The sequence below is a fragment of the Trichomycterus rosablanca genome, chromosome 3, assembly GCF_030014385.1.
Source record: "Trichomycterus rosablanca isolate fTriRos1 chromosome 3, fTriRos1.hap1, whole genome shotgun sequence".
NCBI classification, from domain to species: domain Eukaryota; kingdom Metazoa; phylum Chordata; class Actinopteri; order Siluriformes; family Trichomycteridae; genus Trichomycterus; species Trichomycterus rosablanca.
This window is the reverse complement of record NC_085990.1, coordinates 49,909,564-49,934,677: the sequence shown is the minus strand read 5'-3', so window position 1 is coordinate 49,934,677 and position 25,114 is coordinate 49,909,564. Positions and strand designations below refer to the sequence as shown.

The window sequence follows — 25,114 nt, the reverse complement described above, 5'->3', positions numbered from 1 at the left end:
CAAGGCAGCTCACTAGGTTTTCAGTCAGACCCAAAGAGGACTAATTTTGTGTCAAAACAAACCTACAGAGACGACACCCAAACCCAGCGCTGAAATCAATGCCTGGTACAGACCCAAGTATTTAAGTAGTCTGATGAAACAAAGACGGAGCGACAGAGTGCAAGAGTGCGAGAAAAATCAAAGCAGATAAAATGTTGTTTGCATTTGTTTAAGTAGGAATGTAAGTAAAAAGCAGAAAAGAATGTAGGTCATTTACTAATCTTTTATTTTTTTCTGTCAGGACTGATCCATGATCCCATTCAGAATCTTACAGAGCTGGAGAAGCTTCAGCTGTATTTTTTATAAACAAAAAAGAAAACAGACTGAAGATTTTTTATCCAGTTTAAATGAAGAATTTCTGATGACTGTTTAGCTATTCTGAGTACCACTTGTACCTTGTCGTTGAGATCATGTATTTTTGCTCAAGAATGATTAAAGAAGAAATCAAAAGGCGACTGCAAACAAGGTTCTGTAGATTCAAGAGCTGGAAAAGAAAAGTTCTGTTAATGCGTTAGGCTGTATCGTGGTTAAAGTTGCTTGCTGCAGGGTGGATTAATAGTTCTGGTTCCTTCTTGTTTTTTTTTTTTTGTTAAGTGTTTTGTTCTTTTGGACCCCCATGTGGTCAGACAGGTATCACAAACAGTGTCCTGAGATGTTAGTGTGGTCAGTCCTGTGTTGAAGCCCGTGTGCAGCATGTGTTAAGGCTCTGGAATATCTTCACCTATGTTCGATTTGGGATAGCATGGGATTGGAGGGTGCGGGTACGGGTGTTTTAAGACGGGTCGCAGTCTTAAAGAGACGGGAGTTCCTTTCAGAGATGAGCACCAACACTGCTTGCCGTTGCAGGGCAGGTAGACGGTAAAAATAATAAAAAAAAATAATAATAAAAAAAGAGAGCACTTCAATTACGTTTCTTAACATTGGATTTCTATTGGTAGACTGATGTTGCTGTAACATATAAGCTGATAAAGCTATTATTTTAGCTTTCGGTCTGCAAATCAGTCCTACTCATATATTTCACCTTAAACAGATTGATTCTGATCCATGTACGCATTCAGTTAAACACGATTACCAAAGAAAAGACAAAAAGAGGCAACGCAGCAGTCGCCACTCGCCGACTGGCTGACGAAAGCTCAAACAGAAGCGAACAAAAAGAATATGATTTACAATTAAGGCTGTTGAAGATATTGCAAAATCATTTGGCCCCTGTTTCTTAGACAGACTGCCACAACAGTCGAGATATACCCACTTCATACCAGTTCAAGAGCACGGGGGGAAAAAACACGTTTTGTATTTGGTTTGACTTGTTCAGGAGTGCTTAAAGGGAATTATTAATAGCTCTAGTCCAGAATACAAACTCAAAATACAAAAAAAGGTTAAATATAATAAGTTTTAAGCAACTCTTCATTTTCGGCATGTGTTTATTTTTTCCTCTGTAGAGCGTGCAGTGGGGAGGAATTCTTAGGGTTCTAGCAATCTGCTTTATCCACTCAAGACAGACCTGATTCGAAGCAGGACGACGCACTGCACCGCGAGAGTCTGATCCAGAGCCCTCGCTGGTCTCAAAGCGGGTGCACGAAGCCAAAGGGGAAAGGGGCTGAGAGTAAGAATGATGCACCCTTCCTCTCCTGGAGGTGGGAGGTCTAGGCAAAGGCCCTCTCCGCTCACCCGAAGAAAGTGGGCCGAGCCGGAGAAAGATCGGGGCCGTAGTACGCAGGTTTAAGGTGGACCGTACCACCGCGGCGTCTGCCGGGGGAGTTTAGGAGCGAAGGGGCGGGCCTACGCGCGGCTCCGTCTCACACCCACTCCTGCATGGAGCGCTTGCAGTACAGTATGTGGCGCGGCGTGCCTTTCCTCTTGAACTGAAAGACGGTGTAGAGCAGCACCAGCAGGCACAGCGCCAGGACGCAGGGGATGACGATGGCGATGGCTTTCACCGTGCCGGCCTCGTTCTCCAGCTTGATGACGATGTCCACGTCTTCGGCCGGGACGCGATCCGGGTCGATGGGCATCAGGTCGCAGCCCATAAAGTCTTTTAGGATGGAGCGAGGGTAGCCGGGCTCCACCCGCAGTCTCTGGTTGTTAAACTTCCAGTATTCTTTGTCTTTGTAGAAGTAAGTGAACCCTGCAAAACATTCACACGCAACGTTAGGTCATGTCATCAAGTAACCAAAACAGTTTAGTCTGCATCTGCAGTTACATTGACATTTTCAGCATGTAGCAGACGCTTTTATCCAAAGTGACTTACAGTACTGTGACAGTATACTGTCTAAGCAATTGAGTGTTAAGAGTCTTGCTCAAGGGCCCAACAGCAGCAACCTGGCAGTGGTGGGGTTTGAACCAGGGACCTTTCGATTACTAGTCCAGTATCTTAACCACTACGCTACAACTTCCCATTTCAGACTTAATTTTTGCAGATTTAGAGTCCAGTGGCTTTGCATTGTGCTTGGTGATGTAAGGCTTGGATGCAGCTGCTCGGCCATAGAAACCCATTCCATGAAGGTCTCTACACACTGTTCTTGATCTAATCTGAAGGCCACATTAAGTTTGGAGGTCTGTAGCGATTGACTCTGCAGAAAGTTGGCGACCTCTGCGCACTATGGCTGAGTTGCTGTCGTTCCCAATCGCTTCCACTTTGTTATAATAGCACTGACAGTCGACTGTGGAATATTTAGTAGTGAGGAAATTTCACGACTGGACTTGTTGCACAGGTGGCATCCTATCACGGTACCACGCTGGAATTCACTGAGCTCCTGAGAGCGACCCGTTCTTTCACTAATGTTTGTAGAAGCAGTCTGCATGCCGAGGTGCTCGGTTTAATACACCTGTGGCCATGGAAGTGATTGGAACACCTAAATTCAATGATCTGGATGGGTGAGTGAATACTTTTGGCAATATGGTGTATGTAGAGTACCACTTAGTGCACGTTACCATGACAACCAGCATCACTTGAGTCCAGTCAGAATAGGATGCGCAGCAGGACAGTTCCCCAGCTTTCAGTTGCTGTGTTTATTTAATTGCTGTTGTATCCTGCTTAATATTTTTAAAGTTCGCAGCATAAACCTCGTCCCTTCTGCAGTTCAGTTTTTTTACTTCCACTATGTTGAATTTTATCATAAACTTCCGCTATGATGCAAATGCACATGCTTGAACTTTTTTTCGGGACAGTGGTAGCCTAGCCTAGTGGGTAGAGCTTTGGGCTATGAACCGGAAGATTGGCGGTTCAAATCCAGGCTCTGCTATGCAGCCACTGTTGGGTCCTTGAGCAAGGCCCTTAACCCTGTCTGCTCCAGGGGCGCCGTACGATGGCTGACCCTGCGCTCTGACCTCAGCTTCCAAACAAGCTGGGATATGCGAAGAAAGAATTTCATTGTACTGTACATCTGTATATGTATATATGACAAATAAAGTATATCTTCTTCTTTCTGACTGGGAATGTAATTAGTTACAGGCGTTTACATGGTATTATTTTTCTAATTAACGGATTAATAAAGGGATTACCAACCTCGTTCAATCAGACAGAATTTTATTCGCCTTTAATTGTACTAGCTGATCGAGGTGTGTACATGGACGGATTATTAACAGATTATCAGGCTGCGTGTAAACGTGGCTGTTGTAGTGTGTTGAGAAATGAGAAGAAGCGAGAGCTCCACAGCTCCCCGGTGAATAAAGTAAATATACATGCGACACACTCAGCAGAACAACCAGGCTACACTCATCCTTTATCTCCACCTGAATTATTTATGCATGTTTTCCAGGCAGACTAAAGAAAAACACGGAGTTCTTGCTTATACAAAAGCTGGAGTTTCCAGAGAACAACGGACCTTTTTACACACGCTCTATTATATGGAAATTTAACAAGGGATTTTATTTACAAGAGAAAATTTGTGTGTGCACACAGAAGAGAAGCTCAAGATCTCGTACAATTATCGGATAACTACTGGTTTAGCTCATGTGTGAACAGAAACCAGTATATTACTGGCTAAGACCTGCATCTATTAGGACAGAGTTTTTCAAACTTTTTTCAAGAAACTCACATTTTCAGCTCCGCTTACCATATAGAAGCACTTGGTAGTTCTACAATTACTGACTGTAGTCCATCTGTTTCTCTGCATACTGTTTAAGCCTGCTTTCACCCTGTTCTTCAATGGTCAGGACCCCCACAGAGCAGGTATTATTTAGGTGGTGGATCATTCTCAGCACTGCAGTGACACTGACATGGTGATGGTGTGTTAGTGTGTGTTGTGCTGGTATGAGTGGATAAGACACAGCAGCGCTGATGGAGTTTTGAAACACCTCACTGTCACTGCTGGACTAAGAAGAGTCCACCAACCAAAAACATCCACCCAACAGCGCCCCGTGGGCAGCGTCCTGTGACCACTGATGAAGGTCTAGAAGATGACCGACTCAAACAGCAGCAATAGATGAGCGATCATCTCTGACTTTACATCTACAAGGTGGACCAACTAGGTAGGAGTGTCTAATAGAGTGGACAGTGAGTGGACTGATCCACTCATACCAGCACAACACACGCTAACACACCACCACCATGTCAGTGTCACTGCAGTGCTGAGAATGATCCACCAACTAAATAATACCTGCTCTGTGGGGGTCCTGACCATTGAAGAACAGGGTGAAAGCAGGCTAAAAAAGTATGTAGAGAAACAGATGGACTACAGTCAGTAATTGTAGAACTACAAAGTGCTTCTATATGGTAAGTGGGTCTGATAAAATGGACAGCGAGTGTAGAAACAAGGAGGTGGTTTTAATGTTATGGCTGATCAGTATATCTTGTATTGCATCTTTCAAGCATTTTGAACCTCTAAATTATTCTGCATTTTAAAATTATTGTTATTAAGTTGCCAATATGAACTTGATTTATGGAAAGACCTAAACATATTAGAAAAAACACATGGGACACGAGGAACCTTCATCATGTATAATAGCAAGACAATGGCAAAATAATCCATATTGGTGGTGATTAAATTAGATAAAATTGTAAAATTACATTTCCTACCTGTAGGAGCACAGTCTGTGAATTAAAGTGATTCAGAAATAAAAGAGCAATAAGTAGGTTAATAATGAGCAAACTGCTCACATAAATCACTGAGAGAAAAAGAAAAAAACTATCCACTTAAGCTTCTAACGCAGGAGTGCACAACTTCGTTTTACCATTCACCGATTTCACATAAACACCTAAACCAGAGGGCCACAAATTTTTATTTTTACAGACCTGTCCACATGAATTTGTAATACAGTTACATAAAATCAGGTACTTACAAGAAATGTCTTGCTCAATGGGAGATATTGCAGCGTCTTTCTGACACCAACTGACTAATGTGGTGGTCACAAGTCTTTTAGTGCTTTAATATTTTTGCTTAATGTCCTCACCTCGGAGATCACCGAGTTTTGGGTGTTTTGTTTCATAATGCCTTATATTCCTTTGTCACTGCCATGCATTCCAAGCACACCTGTCATGAGAAAACGCCATGGCCCGTTTCTTTAAAAAAATACATGTCCATTCAGGGTTAAATTTCCTATGCTCGAGATCCACTTTTCTTTTTTCACTCGTACTTGGTTTGGACAAAGACATGGAGAAGTAACTTGTATTTACTTAACTCAGCAGTCACTTTTCAGTCGTAATTTCAGTCGTAATTTCATGGAATTACCCGGTGAATTTAAAGTGACAGCATCATTTATTTAAAAATGCATCAGCACTTCATTTGGCAGGCCGGATTGAGAGTTTTGCCGGGCCGGGTCTGGCCCGCGGGCTGTATGTTGTGCACCCCTGTTCTAACGTATAAGTTTATGTGGAATGTGTTCATATATCAGAGGTGTAAGATCTTCTGTGTGTAGATGTGTGTAACCCAGTTCAGTAAAATGCAGCCTGTAGGTATGAATGATGCAAAGCCTGGACATGTCTGCTTAATGTAACACTGGAATTAACGCTGGTTCTATTAATTGGGTTCAGAGTGTAAAAGTGTAAGTAAAGTGTCTAAGGTAATTCTAAATATCCAGCACAATTGAATAATTTACACTGAGGGACAAAAAAGGATCAACCTGAGAAGCCAACAGACAACTTAATAACAAATTATTATTTTTAATCTTCCAATAAGAACCTGGTTTAGGGAAACACATTAGATCAGGAGCATGGGACATGAGGAACCTTCATCATGTATAATAGCAAGACGATGGCAAAAATCCATACAGGTGGTGATTAAATTAGAGATAAAATTGTAAAATTACATTTCCTACCTCTTATTTGAAACTAACTATAATAAAAAGTTTCCGTTTTAGGAGCATAGACTGCGAATTAAAGTGATTCAGTAATAAAAGAGCAACAAGTAGGTCAATAATAAGCAAACTGCTCACATAAATCACTGAAAGAGAAAGAAAAAAACAATCCACTTAAGCACCTAACGTATTAGTTTATGTGGAATGTGTTCATATATCAGAGGTATAAGATCTTCTGTGTATAGATGTGTGTAACCCAGTTCAGTAAAATGCAGCCTGTAGGTACGAATGATGCAAAGCCTGAAAATTTCTGCTTAATGTAACACTGGAATTAACGCTGGTTCTATTAATTTGGTTCAGAGTGTAAAAAATGTGAGCAAAGTGTTTGAGGTAATTCTAACACCAAAGGACAGCAAAGAATCAACCTGCGAAGCCAACAGGCAACTTAATAACAAATTATTCTTATTAATCCTCCAATAAAAATCAGGTTTAGGGGAAACATATAAGAACAGGACCAAAGGACATGAACCTTCATCATGTATAATAGCAAGACGATGGCAAGGATCCATATAGGCGGTGATTAAATTAAAGATCAAACTGTAAAATTACATTTCCTACCTCTTATTTTAAACTAATTATAATAAGTATCAGTTTTAGGAGCACAGACACCAAAGTAAAGTGATTCAGAAATAAAAGAGCAATAAGTAGGTCAATAATAAGCAAAATGCTCACAGAAATCACTGAAAGAGAAAGAAAAAAACAATCCACTTAAGCTTCTAACGTGATAGTTTATGTGGAATGTGTTCATATATCAGACGTATAAGATCTTGTGTGTGTAGATGTGTGTAACCCAGTTCAGTTAAATGCAGCCTGTAGGTATGAATGATGCAAAGCCTGGAAATTTCTGCTTAATGTAACACTAGAATTAACGCTGGTTATATTAATTGGGTTCAGAGTGTAAAAGTGTAAGTAAAGTGTCTAAGGTAATTCTAAATATCCAGCACAATTGAATAATTTACACTGAGGGACAGAAAAGAATCAACCTGAGAAGCCAACAGGCAACAAATTATTCTTATTAAGGTGCCAATAAGAACCTGGTTTAGGGAATCACATTAGAACAGGAGCATGGGACATGAGGAACCTTCATCATGTATAATAGCAAGACGATGGCAAAAACCCATGACAATTAAATACAGGTGGTGATTAAATTAGGGATAAAATTGTAAAATTACATTTCCTACCTCTTATTTTAAACTAATTATAATAAGTATCAGTTTTAGGAGCACAGATACCAAATTAAAGTGATTCAGAAATAAAAGAGCAATAAGTAGGTCAATAATAAGCAAACTGCTCACATAAATCACTAAGAGAAAAAGAAAAACGATCCACTTAAGCTTCTAACGTATTAGTTTATGTGGAATGTGTTCATATATCAGACGTATAAGATCTCTGTGTAAATGCAGCTATTAATTGGGTTCAGAGCTTAAATAATGTGGAAGTCAGTTGGTTCTGGGAGTGGTGTTAAGTTTAAAAGGCGTTGGGTTTTAAGGTATTTTTTTCCCATAAGGATGTTTGGGAAACCTGTTAATGTGTTCCACGGTCCTGTGACATTACACATATCTTAGGCTTATGTGAAATAATGAGGCTGTTTTTGACACTTCTACAAACAATATAAACAAACAAATATAATATAAAAACACTGAAATACAATTAGAGTGGCACGGTGGCTCAGTGGGTAGCACTGTCGCCTCACAGCAAGAGGGTTGGGTGGTCCGGGTCCTTTCTGTGCGGAGTTTGCATGTTCTCCCCGTGTCTGCGTGGGTTTCCTCCAGGAGCTCCGGTTTCCTCCCACAGTAGAAAAACATGCAATCAGGTTAAATGGAGACACTGAATTGCCCTATAGGTGAATGTATGTGTGTGTGTGTATGTATGTGTGTTTGCCCTGCGATGGACTGGCGCCCCATCCAGGGTGTTACTGTGTACCTTGCGCCCATTGAAAAGCTGGGATAGGCTCCAGCACCCCCCTCCGCAACCCTGATTGGATAAGCGGTTAAAAAAGTGAGTGAGAAAAATCACAAGTTCAATGCAGCAAAAGTCTGCGCAAACACGGTTTTGCTGTTGTAATGTGAACGCGCCCTTACGCTTACCCCTTTGCTTACATCAAACGCACGTCAAGTTTAAGGGAAAAGTCAAGCTGAAGGGTACAAATTTCTCAACAATGGGCGTCGAGCTAGATTTTGAGCTTGGGGGACGTCGCGTTAGAAGGTACGACTGTATTCGGCACAAACAGAACAGGTTACACCAAGGCACAGCAAAGTCCCTGCAAGCATCAACCTGAAAAGACCCTCGGCTGAACTGTGAATGAAACAAGCGAAGTGGAAGCGACCGTGGACGAGCGCTCACGCGACAGAACCGACCTGAAGAGCAGCTACCGAGGCGGAGCCGAACAACATTTTTAATTTGAAATGAAAATCAGGAACAGGATGGGAGGAAACAGGCCAGCGCAGGATGCTGCATTCATGTCCCACTGACTCCGGAATTTCCACACTGCCAGTAAGACTGATGAGAATAGCGTCTATCGCCATCAGGCCTTTATTGGTAGCTGTAATGGCTCACAATTAGGGTTAATTTTCTTTTCACTCTGGCATCCGGGTGATGTGCAGGGCCTGTGGGTAAATGAAAGCTAGAGACGGGTTGGAGAGCTTGCTCGAGCAGACAATTTCCCTGGAATATTGATTCACCCTTCACGCTTTAGAAACGTGGAGCTCTTGTGCCGATCTGGCAGGCAGATATGAGGACAGATGGCATGAACGTGGTTCGACGCACCTCCAACAGTCAGATTAGCAAACGCAACATAAGCATGAACCATAAATGAGTAACCGGCTTGTACCAAACTCACTCACTCATGTTTAGCAGGAATTTAATACGCAAGGGGAAAACTGGAGTAATTTGTGAGTTTTTGTTCTATTGTTTTGGTTAATTTATTTATTTATTAGGATTTTAACGTCATGCTTTTACACACTTTGGTTACATTCATTGGTTACTAGGAACGGTAGTTACTAGTCACAAAAGATCATCAGTTCAAGTTTAATATTAAACACAGTCATGGACAATTTTGTATCTCCAATTCACTTCACTTGCGTGTCTTTGTACTGTGGGAGTACATACTTACTGATTTATTTATTTAGATGTTTTACACCGTGTTTACACAATGCTTATATTCACATGGGGGGGAACCGGAGCTCCCGTACGAAACCCACACATGGAAAAAACATGCAAAATCCATACACAAAGGACCCAGATAAAAACAATAAGCTGTTTCAAACAGGTGTAGCACCATCGCGTCCTAGCGCAGCATGTGACATCATGATGTGGGTCGTATAGGAAAACCTACAATAATAATTTAATTATTCTATCTATCTGTCCTCCTGTCAGTTAACGTTAACTTATCATGCTAACCTTAGCTTCTGTCTTCAAAATGACCCAAACCAAATTTACAATGACCAGGCATAACATTATGAGCACTGACAGGTGAAGTGAATAACACTGATTATCTCTTCATCAAGACACCTGTTAGTAGGTGTGATATATTAGGCAGCAGGTGAACATTTTATCCTCAAAGTTGATGTTAGAAGCAGAAAAAAATGAGCGAGTTTGACAAGAGACAAATTGTGATGGCTAACCGACTGGGTCAGAGCATCTCCCAAACTGCAGCTCTGGTGGGGTGTTCCCAGTCTGCAGTGGTCAGTATCTATCACAAGTGGTCCAAAGAAGGAACAGCGGTAAACCGGCGACAGGGTCATGGGCGGCCAAGGCTCATTGATGCACGTGGTGAGCGAAGTAACTACCTGTCCTGTCATGAATGGAACCAAAGTGTAAAACATGATGTTAAAATCCTAATAAATAAATAAATAACATCTAGTGTTTCATGTCCACTTTAAACAGTGGTGATTTTTGAGGGCAGATCTGAATGTCCCAGAAAAGGACATGACCAACACATTATGACATTAATACATATTTAAAATTCTCTAAGTGTTTTATGGGGTTAAATTGGTGACTATTAATGGAACTGAATCTTTTTAAGCCTGTATGTTTAGACAGAGGTAAAGGACAGTACAATGTGTAGCTGTAGGCTACACCGTAATAAAATGTAATCATTAAAAAAAAAACAAAGGTCGAACCTTTAGCTTTATCTACAAAGGCACCCTGAGGAGAATCTGGAACACCCTTCCAAACCGTGATGGACTTCGGATATCCGGGATCCATGGTCCGCATGTCCTCGTTGTATCTCCAATATCTGCATGGAAATAATTAGAAGAATAATTAGAAGTGATCCTGCAGTAAGAGGACAGAGCCACAGATAAACAAGCTAGACACGCAAACCTAAACAGACCTGTCCCCTTTAAAAAAGTAGGTCTTGGCTACGTCCTCCCACCAGACGGCGGTCTCGATACTCTGGGCCGGCATGCCGTTTCCGAACATGGAGATGTCCTTCGGGTATCCAGGCTGGAGCATGGTGTCCTTGAACACCCAGAACTGCTTTCCTGTGCAAAAGCAAAAGCAGAAGCGAAGGCTTGAAAACAATATTCACACGACTGCTGTGGTGATGTATGTGACTGTGAGAACACAAAGCTTTAGTTAGATGAAAGTCTTGTACTTCATAAACCAGCTCTCACTAATCACTGGCTCTGAGATGTGTTCTTCCTTTTGATTTACAGCTACACAACCTGCTGAGCAATCTCACCCCTGCAGTTGAATGTAAAGGCTTACGCTGGATGTCTCGGCCCTATACAAGGAATCTTCAAAAAGTTTTAGCACTTTATATTTTGGTTGGAAGTGGTGAGAGTGGAGGGAGGAGTAATCGGTCGTGTCTGAAAGACTGAGAGACGCTTATAGTCCGGATTTAGCTCCATCTGATTTAAACCTTTTTGGACGCTCGAAGCAGCTTTAAGGGGAAGAAGATTTTCATGTGATGATCAGTGGCTACTCGCTCAACTAAAAACACGCAACAATGTCGAAAACTGATGTTGTTTTAGAAATTCTTAATAAAGTTTTAAAAAGTGCGGAAACTTTTTGAAGAACCCTCGTACTTTAATCCATCATTCTTGTTTATTGTAACAATAAACAAGACATTGCAGATAAACAAGAAGCAGTTGTAGCCTAGTGGTTAAGGTACTGGACTAGTAATCAAAAGGTCGCTGGTTTAAGCTGGTTCAAGCCCCAACTGCCAGGTTGCCACTGTTGGGCCCTTGAGCAAGACCCTTAACCCTCAATTGCTTAGACAATATGCTGTCACAGTACAGTAAGTCGCTTTGGATAAATGTAAATGTTTATTGTCTGGGTCAACCAGTGAAACAAAACATTCCTAAACTGCTGACACCCTGCCTGCAACTATACGGAGCATTCACATGAGAAGCGGCCAAACCGCTTTTGCGCTTGCTGTGTCGTTGTTTCATATAGAGTGTGGCGTTGCAGCTGCACTTTTGCCGCATTGGTCTCGTGGTTCACCTGATTGAATTTTGTCCCAGTTTGCTGCTGACCTTTTCAAAGCTTCTCCAATGAGACGAACTGTTTAATACGATGCGGTAAAAGTGACTCAACAATGATTAACGTGACTTATTTTACTAAACCAACGAGTCAGGAATGTCATTAGTGGAGAGAACTTATGATCAGTAATAATTAGGAGAAGTTTAGTGCTCCTGTGTCGTTCTTTTAGTACATTAAACCATGTTAAGCTTTATTTAACGATAAGCGTTTAAGACTCTCAGAAAAGCTGATTCTTACAATTTCTCAAAACCTCGAGCTGTAACACAAGTTTAAAAGTGAAACAGTGAGGAAAATCCAGATAAACACAGATACATGTGGAGCTTTCAGACTGCATTTGACGGTTTTCGGCATTTAGCTGACTCTTTTATTCAAAGTGACTTACAGTACTGTGATGGTGTACTGTCTAGACAATTGAAAATTAAGGGCCTTGCTTAAGGGCCCAACAGTGACAACCTGGCAGTGGTGGGGCTTGAACCAGTGACCTTTTGATTGCTAGTCCAGTACCTTAACCACTAGGCTACAACTGTCCGTTATTCCACACAAATGCAGATTCATCTCATATTCGCACTTGGATGACGTTTTACCGCTAGAGAAGCACAAAACGCTTCTCATGTGAATGCGCCCTTACTGTAGGTACTTAATTCTAGAATAAACAATCATGATAAACATTCATTTTGATTTCCCAGGTGGTTTGCTTTTAATTATGTACGACGGGTCTCAACCTGCTGATCTAACAGAGCCCCCACAGTCCCTGACCGTTAAAAACGTTCACTTTTAAATGTCAGGGTTTCTGAATAAGAGACATTTTCCCTCAGCACTGAGCTTTATTTCTGGAAAAGTGTTTCTCCCCCTCCCCATCCTGCTCAATGAAAGCTCTCACAACAGCACTTTTGCTTCCTCCAGCCTCGAGGTCAGCGGTGTGACCGACGGTGCTAACCGCTGCCATATGAGAGGTAGGATTATTTTACTACAGATGAGGACAGGCTCTGCTCGGTTCACTGCGGGACAGGAAATGCTTGTCATTTTACCTGGGGTGTTTCTCAGGCTCCGCTCTGCCAGCCTGGCAGCTGGACAAAAGCCAGACGGAGGGGCCCCTAAAGCTGTGACCATTTCTCTTTACAGTATTCAAGAATAATAGGAGCAAAATGTTGTTTAAAAATAGTAGGAATTATTCACTATGAAGCTCCTACACTTTGTAGCACACAACAGGGACGGTGTAGCCTAGTGGTTGAGGTATTGGACCAATAATGAAAAGGTTGCTGGTTCAAGCCCCACCATCACCAAGTTGTCACTGTTGTCAACCCTCAATTGCTGAAATTGTATTCTGTCATAATTGTAAGTCAATTTGGATAAAAGCGTCTGCTAAATGCCAAAAATGTAAATGTAAGCCCCACCACTGCCAGGCTGCCACTGTTTGGCCCTTAAGCAAGGCCCTTAACCCTCAATTGCTTCAACAATACATTGTCACAGTACTGTAAGTTGCTTTGCTAAGCAATGTAGCCAAAATCCAATATCACATACTGTCATCTTGCTTTTGCATTTTCTCTCAATTTTCCTCCCAATCTAATCGTATCCAATTTCCTGATCTGTACTTCCACCACTACTGCTGCTGAGCTTCCACTCCTGACCGAGGACACGTCCAGTAGCCGAGTAGCATCAGGCGGGTTCATTTGGGGATCTGTATCGCTCACAGAGCGTCACGCACTGATCTCCATTATCCCCCGTCTTACTGTGCAGACGGCATCGAGCAACCAGCAGAGGTCATAAGTGCAGCAGTTATGAGGAATCCCTAAGGCCCTCCCTCACTCTGAAAAGCCAACCAGTGTCTGTGTAGGTTCCCAGCCAGTCGTTAGCACAGAGATACTGTTAAAATTTATATCATAATATAGTATACTTTGTAGAAATGAAATAACAAACAACAAACTTAAAAAATAAACTACAAACTTTGCTGGAGTTATATTAGCTATTTTGTTGATTAACAACACATCAGCTTCCATGTGTGGAATTTAAAAACACAAGACAACTAAAAAGTCCCGAAGAGGACATATAGTGGGAACCTTACAGTCGCAAAAAACTGTAATATTATTTAATATTACTAATATCATTAACATTTGAGACATTTAGCAGACGTTTTTTTCCGAAGGGACTTACAATTACAACTAAATACAATTTAAGCATTCAAGGGTGAAGGGCCTTGCTCAGGGGCCCAACAGTGGCAACTTGGCAGTGGTGGGACTTAAGCTAGCAACCTTCTCATTACTAGTCCAGTACCTTAACCACTGAGCTACTACTGCCCCAAGACAAGACATGCTACACATGAGCGGGACAGGTTAGACTACAGGCCAGCTGCTAAATGCCATGAAAGTACAACTATAAAAACAACCACTAAATGTAATAAGCACCTCTCTGACCCAGTCGTAATAAAGCACTACAAAGCTGAGATGTATAACTGAGGTACAATCTGGAACTAATTTGTATTAAAGTCACAAAAACACCCATGTAAGTTGGTGTAAAGAGGACAAAACCTGGACTCTTGAGCGTCTCAGCATTCACCACGCACCTTGCATCATAACAGCTTTGCTTATTGTAAGTATGAAGATCCTTAAGGTGTGGTGAACTCATACTAATTACACAGGTAAACCCTGTGGTGCAAAGAGTTTTTTGGTAGTGATTGAGTATTTACATTTGTGGCATTTAGCAGACGCTTTTATCCAAAGTGACTTACATTTAGCCTTGCTCAGGGGCCCAACAATGGCAACTTGGCAGGGGTGCGGATTGAACCAGCAACCCTCTGATTACTCGTCCAGTACCTTAACCACTGAGCTACCACTGCCCATATTTATATGTATTTAGTATTTAATAATAGTTAATAATATTTAATAATATTCAGGTTGCTGGCTAGCATGGGTGCGTTTGAGGCACATGGCAAAAGAATTAGAGAACAGAGAACTAGAAATTAAAAATTAAATTTGAAAAAAATTTATAAAAATAAAAGAAATCAATTTAAAAAATTTAACAAATCGATGCAGCTACTGACATGAACCGGGTTTGTAAATTCATAACCCCGGCTGACAGACGGATCCGGGTGTCTGAGGTTCACACACACACGCTCGTCCACAAACGCTCAGAGCTGTATAAAACCCAGAGTGGATGATGGGATGTCTGAGACTTCTGCTCTCAGGATGAAAGCAGCTCATTAGGAGGAACTCATCAGCACTAACGGCAAATTGCAAAAGCAAATGAAATTATTCTGTGTGGCGCTGCGCCGCTCCTGTAATGTGTGATGTGGGAGCTGCTTCCAGCGCGCGGATAGAAACGGGGGCTGCAATAAACTACAGCGTGTGGCAGAAAACATCACAACAAACAGAAAAAAAATCCTTCAAGCTCAAGAAACTCCAGGGACCAACAGTTTGTTCATGGAGAAACTGATCTGTGCAGTAAAAATAACCGTGTATGAGCACGAGTGTTATTTGTAATCACACACTCCACAAACTCAGAGCGTCAGTGCTTGTTTCTGCTTCCTCCCACACAGACTATTATTCTCTCTCACGTTTTCTTCTTACACTTTTACTGTCTGATTTAAATTGAACTCTTTAACATACTCATCAGCTGCTTATTTGTTTCAATGTAATGTCCAAGGGTCATTCTGCTGAATCGGTGCCATTTCCATCCCCAGGACATTATACACTGATCTTTAACTTTAAAACCACCTCCTTGTTTCTACACAGATTGTCCATTTTATCAGCTCCACTTACCATATAGAAGCACTTTGTAGTTCTACAATTACTGACTGTAGTCCATCTATTTCTCTCTACTACAAAACTCATATACATATACTTATTCCTGACAGTACTGGCACCTATAATTAAGGCCCCCACTAATTCACAGGCATAAGAAATCACATCACGGACCGTGAAACCAGTGAAATCCTACGGCAATTCAGTTAGCAATTGCATAGTCAAAATGTCCAAGATGTCTAAGTTTAAAGCAGCTACAAACACGACCCAGGTAACTGAGTTTGGAAAACTCACAACCAATTCTGTGTGTGTGTGGGGTCAAACCATAGACGAGAATTTTCGTATTTGAGACAGAACATGAGGCCTCGCACCGTCGCTGGATGTTTTAGGTTTACATTCAACTATTAAGGTAGCTGTGCTGTGTATTGTAGCTTCTATTTATTATATCGTTCATATTATGAGTGTAATTTAATAACTGCTGTTAAATGTGGCTCTTGTCTTCATAAATCTGTGAAATCTGTAATTTTTGAAAAATCAGGTTCATGAAATTAAGTGGGCGGCACGGTGGGTAGCACTGTCGCCTCACAGCAAGAAGGTCCAGGGATCGATCCCCAGGTGGGGCGGTCCGGGTCCTTTCTGTGCAGAGTTTGCATGTTCTCCCCGTGTCTGTGTGGGTTTCCTCCGGGTGCTCCGGTTTCCTCCCACACTAATTGGAGACACTGAATTGTCTTATAGGTACCTAGCTGCTGGGATGCATAAACCAGTGCATTGTAGTGTAGATAAATAGGGAGGGTTGTGTCAGGAAGAGCATCGGCGTAAAAACTGTTTCAAAATAATAATGCGGATCACGATCCGCCGGCGAGCCCTAATGGCAGAAGCCGCGGAGATAGAGATAGAGAGGTCCATGAAGTTAAGCACATTTTCCCGTAAATTTAGGAAGAGCATAGTTTGTATTATTAGTCCTAATTCTTACCTTTAAAGAAGACAAATTTGCCCTCGCTGTTTTCATAGACGGCGTCTATCCTAGGTGGCAGACCCCTCCAGAACACGTTGATGAGCATGGGATACCCTGGCATTACCGTGTTGTCCCTGACCCGCCAAAACCAGTGGTCCTGAAAGAGACAAACAAAACAGATTTATCCAGCCAGACTTTTATTTAAAGTAAGCTGGCAATACATGTAACACTGTTATTACGACTGGGAGATTGTCAGTTACCACACATCACTCTTAATAAACACACAGCTAGGTGAAATAAAATAAGATAGGTTGTTTTTCGGAGATGGGGCTCATCTGTGTCTCCCTGTTTGTGACGAATTACAAGATATGACAACTCTGACATGATGCTGACAGCCACATGGTGCAGGCTGATAAGATCCATGGTGTCAGCATAGCGAAGGACAGAGACAAATTCTAAACATACGGTGCCATGCTGTCTAGTTTACATTCCATTAATATTAATGCTGTTAAACAATGGTGCTCTGGGTTGCTACTGTTACCAGTCTGCAGGTCCAGTACCCTGCTGGTGAAGATAGTCGATCAGGCTGGAGCTAAACAATCGTTGAAATTGTTTTGTAATGTATACACCCATATTACTTTTCATTTGTGAGTGAGGTCATAAACAGCTGGTCTGGGTCGGCCAGACAAGGCGTCATTTTGTCGTCCTCTAGGTCTTCTGCAGAATACAGGCTGCATGTTTTTCTGAATAAAAAATACACCAAGTGGTTCTTATTTAATGTTTCACTTCTTAGATTTTTAAGCAATGCTTGTCTATCTGCTCATCTGGGTCAGTGTGAGTGCAGCAGAGATAATAATCGATTAATCAGAATCATGGTAAAATTGGGCGGCACGGTGGCTCGGTGGGTAGCACTGTCGCCTCACAGCAAGAAGGTCCTTGGTGGATTCCCAAGTGGAGCGACCTTTCTGTGTGGAGTTAGCTTAATTGGAGATACTAAACTGCCCTAAGTACGAGTGAATGTGTGTGTGTGTTCGCGACCTGTACAGGGTGTTTCATACCTCTCGCCCGGTGATTTGCTTCCACTGTGACCCTGAATATGATAAAGTGGTGGTAAAACAAACAATGAATTAATGAATGAATGTTACATTTGTAAGAATAGAGGAATAAAAAATAAACATTCTAACAAGGTGTATATTTATATAAAAGTAAATGAAGGGGAAAAGGCTACTAGAAGTCTTGGTTGTTCTTGTTGTTAGACTGTAAAGTGTTTTTCTTTGGAAATCCTACTGTATGGGATCAATTGCTAAGGATATTTATATATGTATCTATGTATCTATGTATCTATCTATCTACATTTTCATTTACATTTTCAGCATTTTCAGCATTTATCCAAAGCGACTTACACACTGAGCGGAACACAATGAGCAATTGAGGGTTAAGGGCCTTGCTCAGGGACCCAACAGTGGCAACTTGGTGGTGGCGGGGCTTGAACCGGCAACCTTCTGTTTACTAGTCCAGTACCTTAACCACTGAGCTATCACTGGCTCATATCTATCTATCTATCTATCTATCTATCTATCTATCTATCTATCTATCTATCTATCTATCTATCTATCTATCTATCTATCTATCTATCTATCTATCTATCTATCTATCTATCTATCTATCTATCTATCTATCTATCTGCCTACATGCATATATAAACATATACATACATAGATGTATAGTGATGTGATGTCTGTCTATCTGTCTATCTATCTATCTATCTATCTATCTATCTATCTATCTATCTATCTATCTATCTATCTATCTATCTATCTATCTATCTACATACATACATATATACACACATACATACACAGATGTATAGTGATGTGATGTTGGACGCTCTGTGTACAGTCACAGCTATCCGTTTGCTTATAGGGGGAACCATTCCACCGAGGATGCTATCTTTATAGTGCTCCACACAGCCCTGTCATTTCTGGAGCATCCTAGCACGTATGTTAGAATGCTATTCATTCGATTTAGCTCTGCCTTTGACACAATAATCCCCCATAAACTGGTAAGTAAACTCTGCAATCTGGGACTGTCCACCTCACTGTGCTCATGGATTAAAGACTTTCTCACCAACAGACCACAAGTAGTGAGAATAGGGGACCATACGCCTCAGTCCTCTTCACCCTATTTACATATGACTGTACCCCCATCCACACCTCCAACACCCTTGTGAAATACGCTAATGACACCACGGTAATCATATCGAACAACGATGTGACTCACTACAGAGAGGAGATCTGTCCCCTAGCCCGGTGGTGCTCAGACAACAACCTGGTTCTGAACACCACCAAGACTAAAGAGGTCATTGTGGACTACAGGACAACCTGAAAGACAGTGCACACTCCCCAATTTATACATGGGGAGGAAGCAGAACAAGTACCCGGCTGACCTCACCTGGACTCTGAACACCTCCCACCTCTTAAGAAAGGTCCAGTGAGGCTTTTCATCCTGAGGAAGCATGAGCGGGCCGAACTCCCCTCTCAGCTACTGATGAACTTCTACAAAAGCACCATTGAAAGCATCCTCTGTCTCTGTATGACTGTATGGTATACCAGCTGTACGGCACAAAACAGGAAGGACCTAGAGGGACCACCGGGTGATAAGAACAGCACAGAGGATCACAGGAAGTCCGCTCCCAGACCTGGACTCAGTGTATGCTGGCCGCCTCCAGAAGAAAGCCAGCAACTTTACTACAGATCCCACTCATCTAGGACACACACTGTTTGTAATTCTGCCTACAGGACGGAGGTACAGGACAATATAAACTCGGACCAGCAGGCTGAGGAACAGCTTCTTCCTCAGAGTTGTGACCTCCATCACTCCCTCTGCACACCCCGCCCAAACCCTTAAGAAGTCGTGCATTTTAGCACCTCATTTTTGCTACTTCGCACCTCAAATCTTTGCAGCTATAATTGACTGCATGTTTATGTCTGTGTACTGTCATGTGTTGTTTTACAGTTGTTTTTTTCTTTTTTTTATCCTGAGAAGTACCGCACATTTTGTTGTACAACCCCAAATCAGAAAATGTTCTTCCTGCAAACACGTCTCAAGATGTACAACAGTACGGGGTCGTCGTTGTCGCATTTTCAGTTTCAAAATTCTCCACACATTCTCTATTGGGGACAGGTCGGGACTGCAGGCAGGCCAGTCCAGTACCCGTACCTTCTTCTTCCACAGCCATGGCTTTGTAATGTGTGCAGCAGGTGGTTTTGCATCGTCTTGTTGAAAAATGCTGGACGTCCCTGGAAAAGACGACGTCTTGAAGGCAGCACATGTTGCTCTAAGATCTCAATGTACTTTTCTGCATTAATGCTGCATCACAGAAGGGCACTGACACGACCCCATACCATGACAGACCCTGGCTTTTGGACTTGTTGCTGATAACAGTCTGGACGGTCCTTTTCGTCTTTGGTCCGGAGCACACGCCGTCCATTTGTTCCAAAAAAGACCTGGAATGCTGATTCATCTGACCACAATACACGTTTCCACTGTGTGATGGTCCATCCTAGATGCCTCCAAGCACAGAGAAGTTGATGCCGCTTCTGGACATGGTTAACATAAGGCTTCTTTTTTGCACAGTAAAGTTTTAAGTATCATTTGTGCAGTAACTCTGTATTGTAGTGCTTGACAAAGGTTTGCTAAAGTAATTCCTCACCCATGTGGTTATATCAGCTATTGTTGAGCGGCGGTTCTTGATGCAGTGCCGTTTATTAATAAATGAAATGAAGTTGAGCAGATAAAACATGAAATATCTCAGGTTCATCCTGTCTGCAATCAAATAAAAGTCAAAGTAAATGTAAGGAACACTGCAGTTTTATTTTATTTGCATTTTCCATACTGTCCCAACTTTTTCTGATTTGGGGTTGTACTCTGTACAGAGTTTCTATTACATTTCAGACTCACTGATACGTCTACACTGTACTTTAGTGCTGCTGGCAGTATCAGTCTAAGAACTAGACGGCTGATGTAAATATGATTAAACTAAGACAGGGAGGAGCAAACGTTCCTGTATGATCAACCTCACGCCCAGAACAAACGTTTTCTTGCACGCACAATGTGCACTGCGCTCTCCAGAAACGTGGGTCCCATCACAGCTGTTTGAAAGCAAAGCGCCTCGCAGGCCCACCGAGTCCCGAGAAGCACAGATTGATTTCAGTTGTTCTGCATTTTCTCCCACGAGACACGACACTGTAAATGAAAACAGATCAAACTGTGAAATCAGAACCACCTTTTTCCTTTTCCCTTCTGTAAAAAGAGACAAATTATTGCCTTCCTCGTTTGAAGCAGCGAGCCAGACCGTGATGAGGACAAATTCGACCGACGGTCGGCAGTCCAGCGTTCGCTGTAACACTAACCTTTACACAGAGAGAAAACTGCCGTCACTGGAGACGATACGAGTCAGATTATTAATGTTTTGTTTACCGCAGACTGTCTGTAATTTCACCAGTAATCTGAGCCACAATATTAGAGCTGTTTAAAGAAATGACAACCAGCACGAGTTCTGTCTGAGTTCAGAAATACATTTCTTCATCCTTTACGTCTTCTGCAGAATACCAGCTGCATGTATTTTTTTACGAATAGAAATACACCAAGTGGTTCTTATTTTATTTTTCACTTGTTAGATGAAGTGAATCTGAGTAAAACAGTCACTTGAAGGTCAGTGTGAGTGCAGCGGAAATAATCGATTAATCAAAATCATGATAAAATTGGGTAGCACTGTCCTTTCTGTGTAGAGTTTGCATGTTCTCCATGCAGTCAGGTTAATTGGAGCTACTAAATTGCCCTAAGTATGAGTGTGTGTGTGTGTGTGTGTGTGTTTGTATGTGTGTGTCTGCGACCTGTCCAGGGTGTTTCAAATGAATGAATGAATGTTACATTTGTAAGAATAGAGGAATAAAAAAATAAACATTTTAACAATGTGTACTTTTATATAAAAGTAAACAAAGGAAAAATGCTACTAGGAGTGACGCAGCGAGCCAGACCGTGATGAGGACAATTTCGACCGACGGTCAGCAGTCCAGCGTTCGCTGTAACACTAACCTTTACACAGAGAGAAAACTGCCGTCACTGGAGACCATACGAGTCAGATTATTAATGTTTTGTTTAACGCAGACTGTCTGTAATTTCACCAGTAATCTGAGCCACAATATTAGAGCTGTTTAAAGAAATGACAACCAGCACGAGTTCTGTCTGAGTTCAGAAATACAGAGAGAGAACTGACCATGGGCTCCAGTGCCATTTACAGTGTTGCCAGATTGGGTGGTTTTGCGCCAAATTAGGTGGATTTTGTTGGAACTTGGTGGGGGAAAACACGCTTTGCCGGGTGGACAAAATTTGGGCTGGTAAACTATTGCTTTCTAAAGCAGCTGAAATATAAATAGGCCTACCTACCTCCCACCACATCCAACCCGGTGTCAAAAGTTTGATTTACAAGTTATTTTTTTCAGTCCAAAAGACACCATTGCCACGCCCATCAATACAGTGATTCCTATGTTCGACGGCAACGGCATAGACTAGACTTTTTTTGGACTCGTTTCTAGGCTAACGGTTCAGACATAACATTATGACCACCTCCTTGTTTCTACACTCACTGTCCATTTTATCAGCCCCACTTACCATATAGAAGCACTTTGTAGTTCTACAGTTACTAAATGTAGTCCATCTGTCCTGACCATCAAAGAACAGGGTGAAAAGAGGTTAAAACAGTATGTAGAGAAACAGATGAACTACAGTCAGTAATTGTAGAACTACAAAGTGCTTCTATATGGTAAGTGGAGCTGATAAAATGGACAGTGAGTGTAGTGAGTGTGTGACAAGGAGGTGGTTTTAATGTTATGGCTGATCGGTGTACAGTCTCAATTGCAAATCGCTTTGGATAAAGGCGTCTGCTAAATGCTGAAGATGTAAATGTAAGTGCGTCCACAAGAGGAAGCCACGAGCAGGAAAGACTGAAGTGTGCGCTGCTCATGGGCGTAAACTTCCTGAACTGTCTCCAGGTTCACTCGTACGATTCAAATCGAGACAATACAACAGCCCTAAACAACGGAACGGTATAAAAAGTAGAACGATTGCAGTCCCGGCTTGCTCTTCAGGAACTGTGTCACGTCGTGTGTGTGCTCCACTCGAGACCTCCTCCGAAACCCTCACATCCAGGAAGGAAATGGCTTTCCATGGACCTTTAAATGGAGCATTTGGGAGCTGATGTGTGCGAGCCCTCGAGCAGGGGGTTTCGAGCGCTTATGAATAAGTGATTTTGCACATGGTGATGGTGTGAGCCAGATGTTTGCCTGTAGGATCTCGTTCTCTTGGCTCATCTCGATGATCAGTCTCTAGAACTTGGCGACAGCCTGAAGGGAGAACAGTCCGCTCGGACATGGATGGATTCCGATGCTATCAACTAACGTTTACTGCATCTGAAATGAACATGAAGTTTCGCCTTAATGCTCTCCGTGTGCTATCATTACACAAACAATGAAAATCTTGACATACGCTGCGTTTAACAGGCGCTTTAAACCAAAGCGAATTACAATTATACCTGAGGGTTTAGGGGCCTTGCTTAGGAGCCCAACAGTGCCAGCTTGGCAGTGGTGGGGCTTGAACCAGCATCCTTTCCATTAACACTTCAGTGCCTTAATCACTGACCTACCATTGCCCCTATAGGGACTATAGGACTATAGAAAAGTACAAGCTTACTGCTTTACCGGCGGAGCAGTGCGTACTTCCTCCAATCTAGAACTCACTTTTTTTTCATATTTTGTTTGTGCATTTTCTCCCTTTTTGGCGCGTCCAATTGCGCCCGGTTGCGTCATGCTTCCTCTCCACCAATGCCGATCCCTGCTCTGATTTAGGAGAACGACGCTAACCCACGCCCCCTCCGACACGTGGGCAGTAGCCGTATGCATCTTATCACTTACACTTTGACAAGTGCAGTTCAGCTCAGCTTTGTGTATGGAGAGACACACCCTGAGAGCACTCTTTTCTCATCTCTGTGCAGGCGCCATCAATCAGCCAGCAGAGGTCGTAATTGCACCAGTCATGAGAGAGAGACTCCATCCGGCTTAGTCCCGCCCATATCTGAACAACAGGCCAATCGTTGGTAATGTGGCCGCTCAGCCTTAGCCGGCACAATGTATTCGAGATCCCAGCTCTGGTTCCAGCGTGTGTTTTTACCGCTGCGCCACGTGAGCGGCCTAGAAGGTACTGTTTAAGTATGCGATTTCAAACGCAGCCTTTGTGTTTCTGAGAGCATCATGAAGAGGAAGAGTACATCTTGAATTAGTGTTCTTCACAATAAAGTGAACTTAGGCTGGGCACCATCTGGCGGGCATAGTTGGCAGTGCCTGCAGCAGATACTAATTGGCCACCGTATCTGCAAGGTGGGGGCCGGACTAGGTGTGGGCGGGTGGGTCTTCATACGCTGTGTAAGGACCCTGATTGGCGGAAGAGACGCCTGTGCAGAATGCAGGGGCGAGAAGAGGAGAGCTGTGCACGTGTCGGAAGAGGCGTGTACAGCGGCGTGCTCTCCCTGGATGCAATCTGATATCTCTCAGCAGCGGAAGACAAAAATTGAGTGCGCAACATCGGGAGGAATGTAGGGAGAAAAAAAAGAAAATCTCAGCTCTGCTACCGGCAGGCTGGACGCCTATACCAACAATAATTGGCTCGTCTGAGGGTGGGAATGCTAGAATGGGTTCCTCATAATTGCTGCAATTATGACCTCTGCTGATTGGTCAACAAACAACTGCAATAAAACGGGTTATAATAAAGATCTGTTTGTGACTCTATGTGCATGATACGAATCCCCATTTGAACCAGCCTCGTGCAGGTGAAAAGAAGAGGTCGGCTATTACACACGTCGGAGGGGGCGTGTGTCAGTCACAGCTCTCCTCAGTCAGGACTGGAGGTCAGCAGCAGTGGAGGAAGCAAACTATGACTAGATTGGGGGAAAATGCATTAAAAAGAGCCTCTCGGTACCACTGAGTGCATGAGCTCTTACTTGGTTCTATTAAACAGAGTACATTAATTTAAAGTGGTTGATTGTGAGTTTGCACACTCGACGCTGTACATGACTGGCCCTGTGAGTGAGGATCTTTAAGACCTTTCAGCCTCGGACGTTGAACTTGGACATAAAAATACCACAGCAACACCAAACTCTCAGTCCAGTGCAAAAAAACACAGATGAATAAAAACTATGAGTCTTAACACACCCTTACATTACTCATTCATTATACACTTTAGCTGCATCCGAAATCCCCATATGATCCCCATATGAAGCAGCTTCGTGCAGGTGAAAATAAGCGGTCGGCTAGATTGGAGGAAAATGCATTAAAAAGAGCCGCTCGGTACCACTGATACCCCTTTTCCACTGACGCGGCACGGAGCCCGTTCCGGTTCCCGAACTTGACTTTGAACCGGTTCCGCGTGTTTCCACCGGAAAAAAGAGGTTTCAGACAGAGAACTAGCAGGCCAATCTGGCACCACAGAATACTTGGTTTTTCAGGCTGAACCGTGACGTCCATCTGTGGGCGCGTCATGTTGTACAGCA

General features: G+C 42.6%; 1 protein-coding gene across 2 annotated transcripts in view; it reads right to left on the bottom strand.

Annotated features, from left to right (window-relative positions):
• Positions 1-973: 973 nt before the first annotated feature.
• LOC134309946 (matrix metalloproteinase-16-like) overlaps positions 974-25,114 on the bottom strand; it is a 106,023-nt gene continuing 81,882 nt past the window's right edge. For both annotated transcript variants that reach the window (XM_062991415.1, XM_062991416.1), the window contains 4 exons: positions 16,531-16,669; positions 10,667-10,817; positions 10,455-10,570; positions 974-2,164 (listed from right to left, as the gene is read on the bottom strand). In XM_062991415.1, the coding sequence (XP_062847485.1) occupies positions 1,836-2,164; positions 10,455-10,570; positions 10,667-10,817; positions 16,531-16,669 (735 nt within the window). In that variant the 3' untranslated portion in view covers positions 974-1,835. The remainder of the gene's footprint in view (positions 2,165-10,454; positions 10,571-10,666; positions 10,818-16,530; positions 16,670-25,114) is intronic.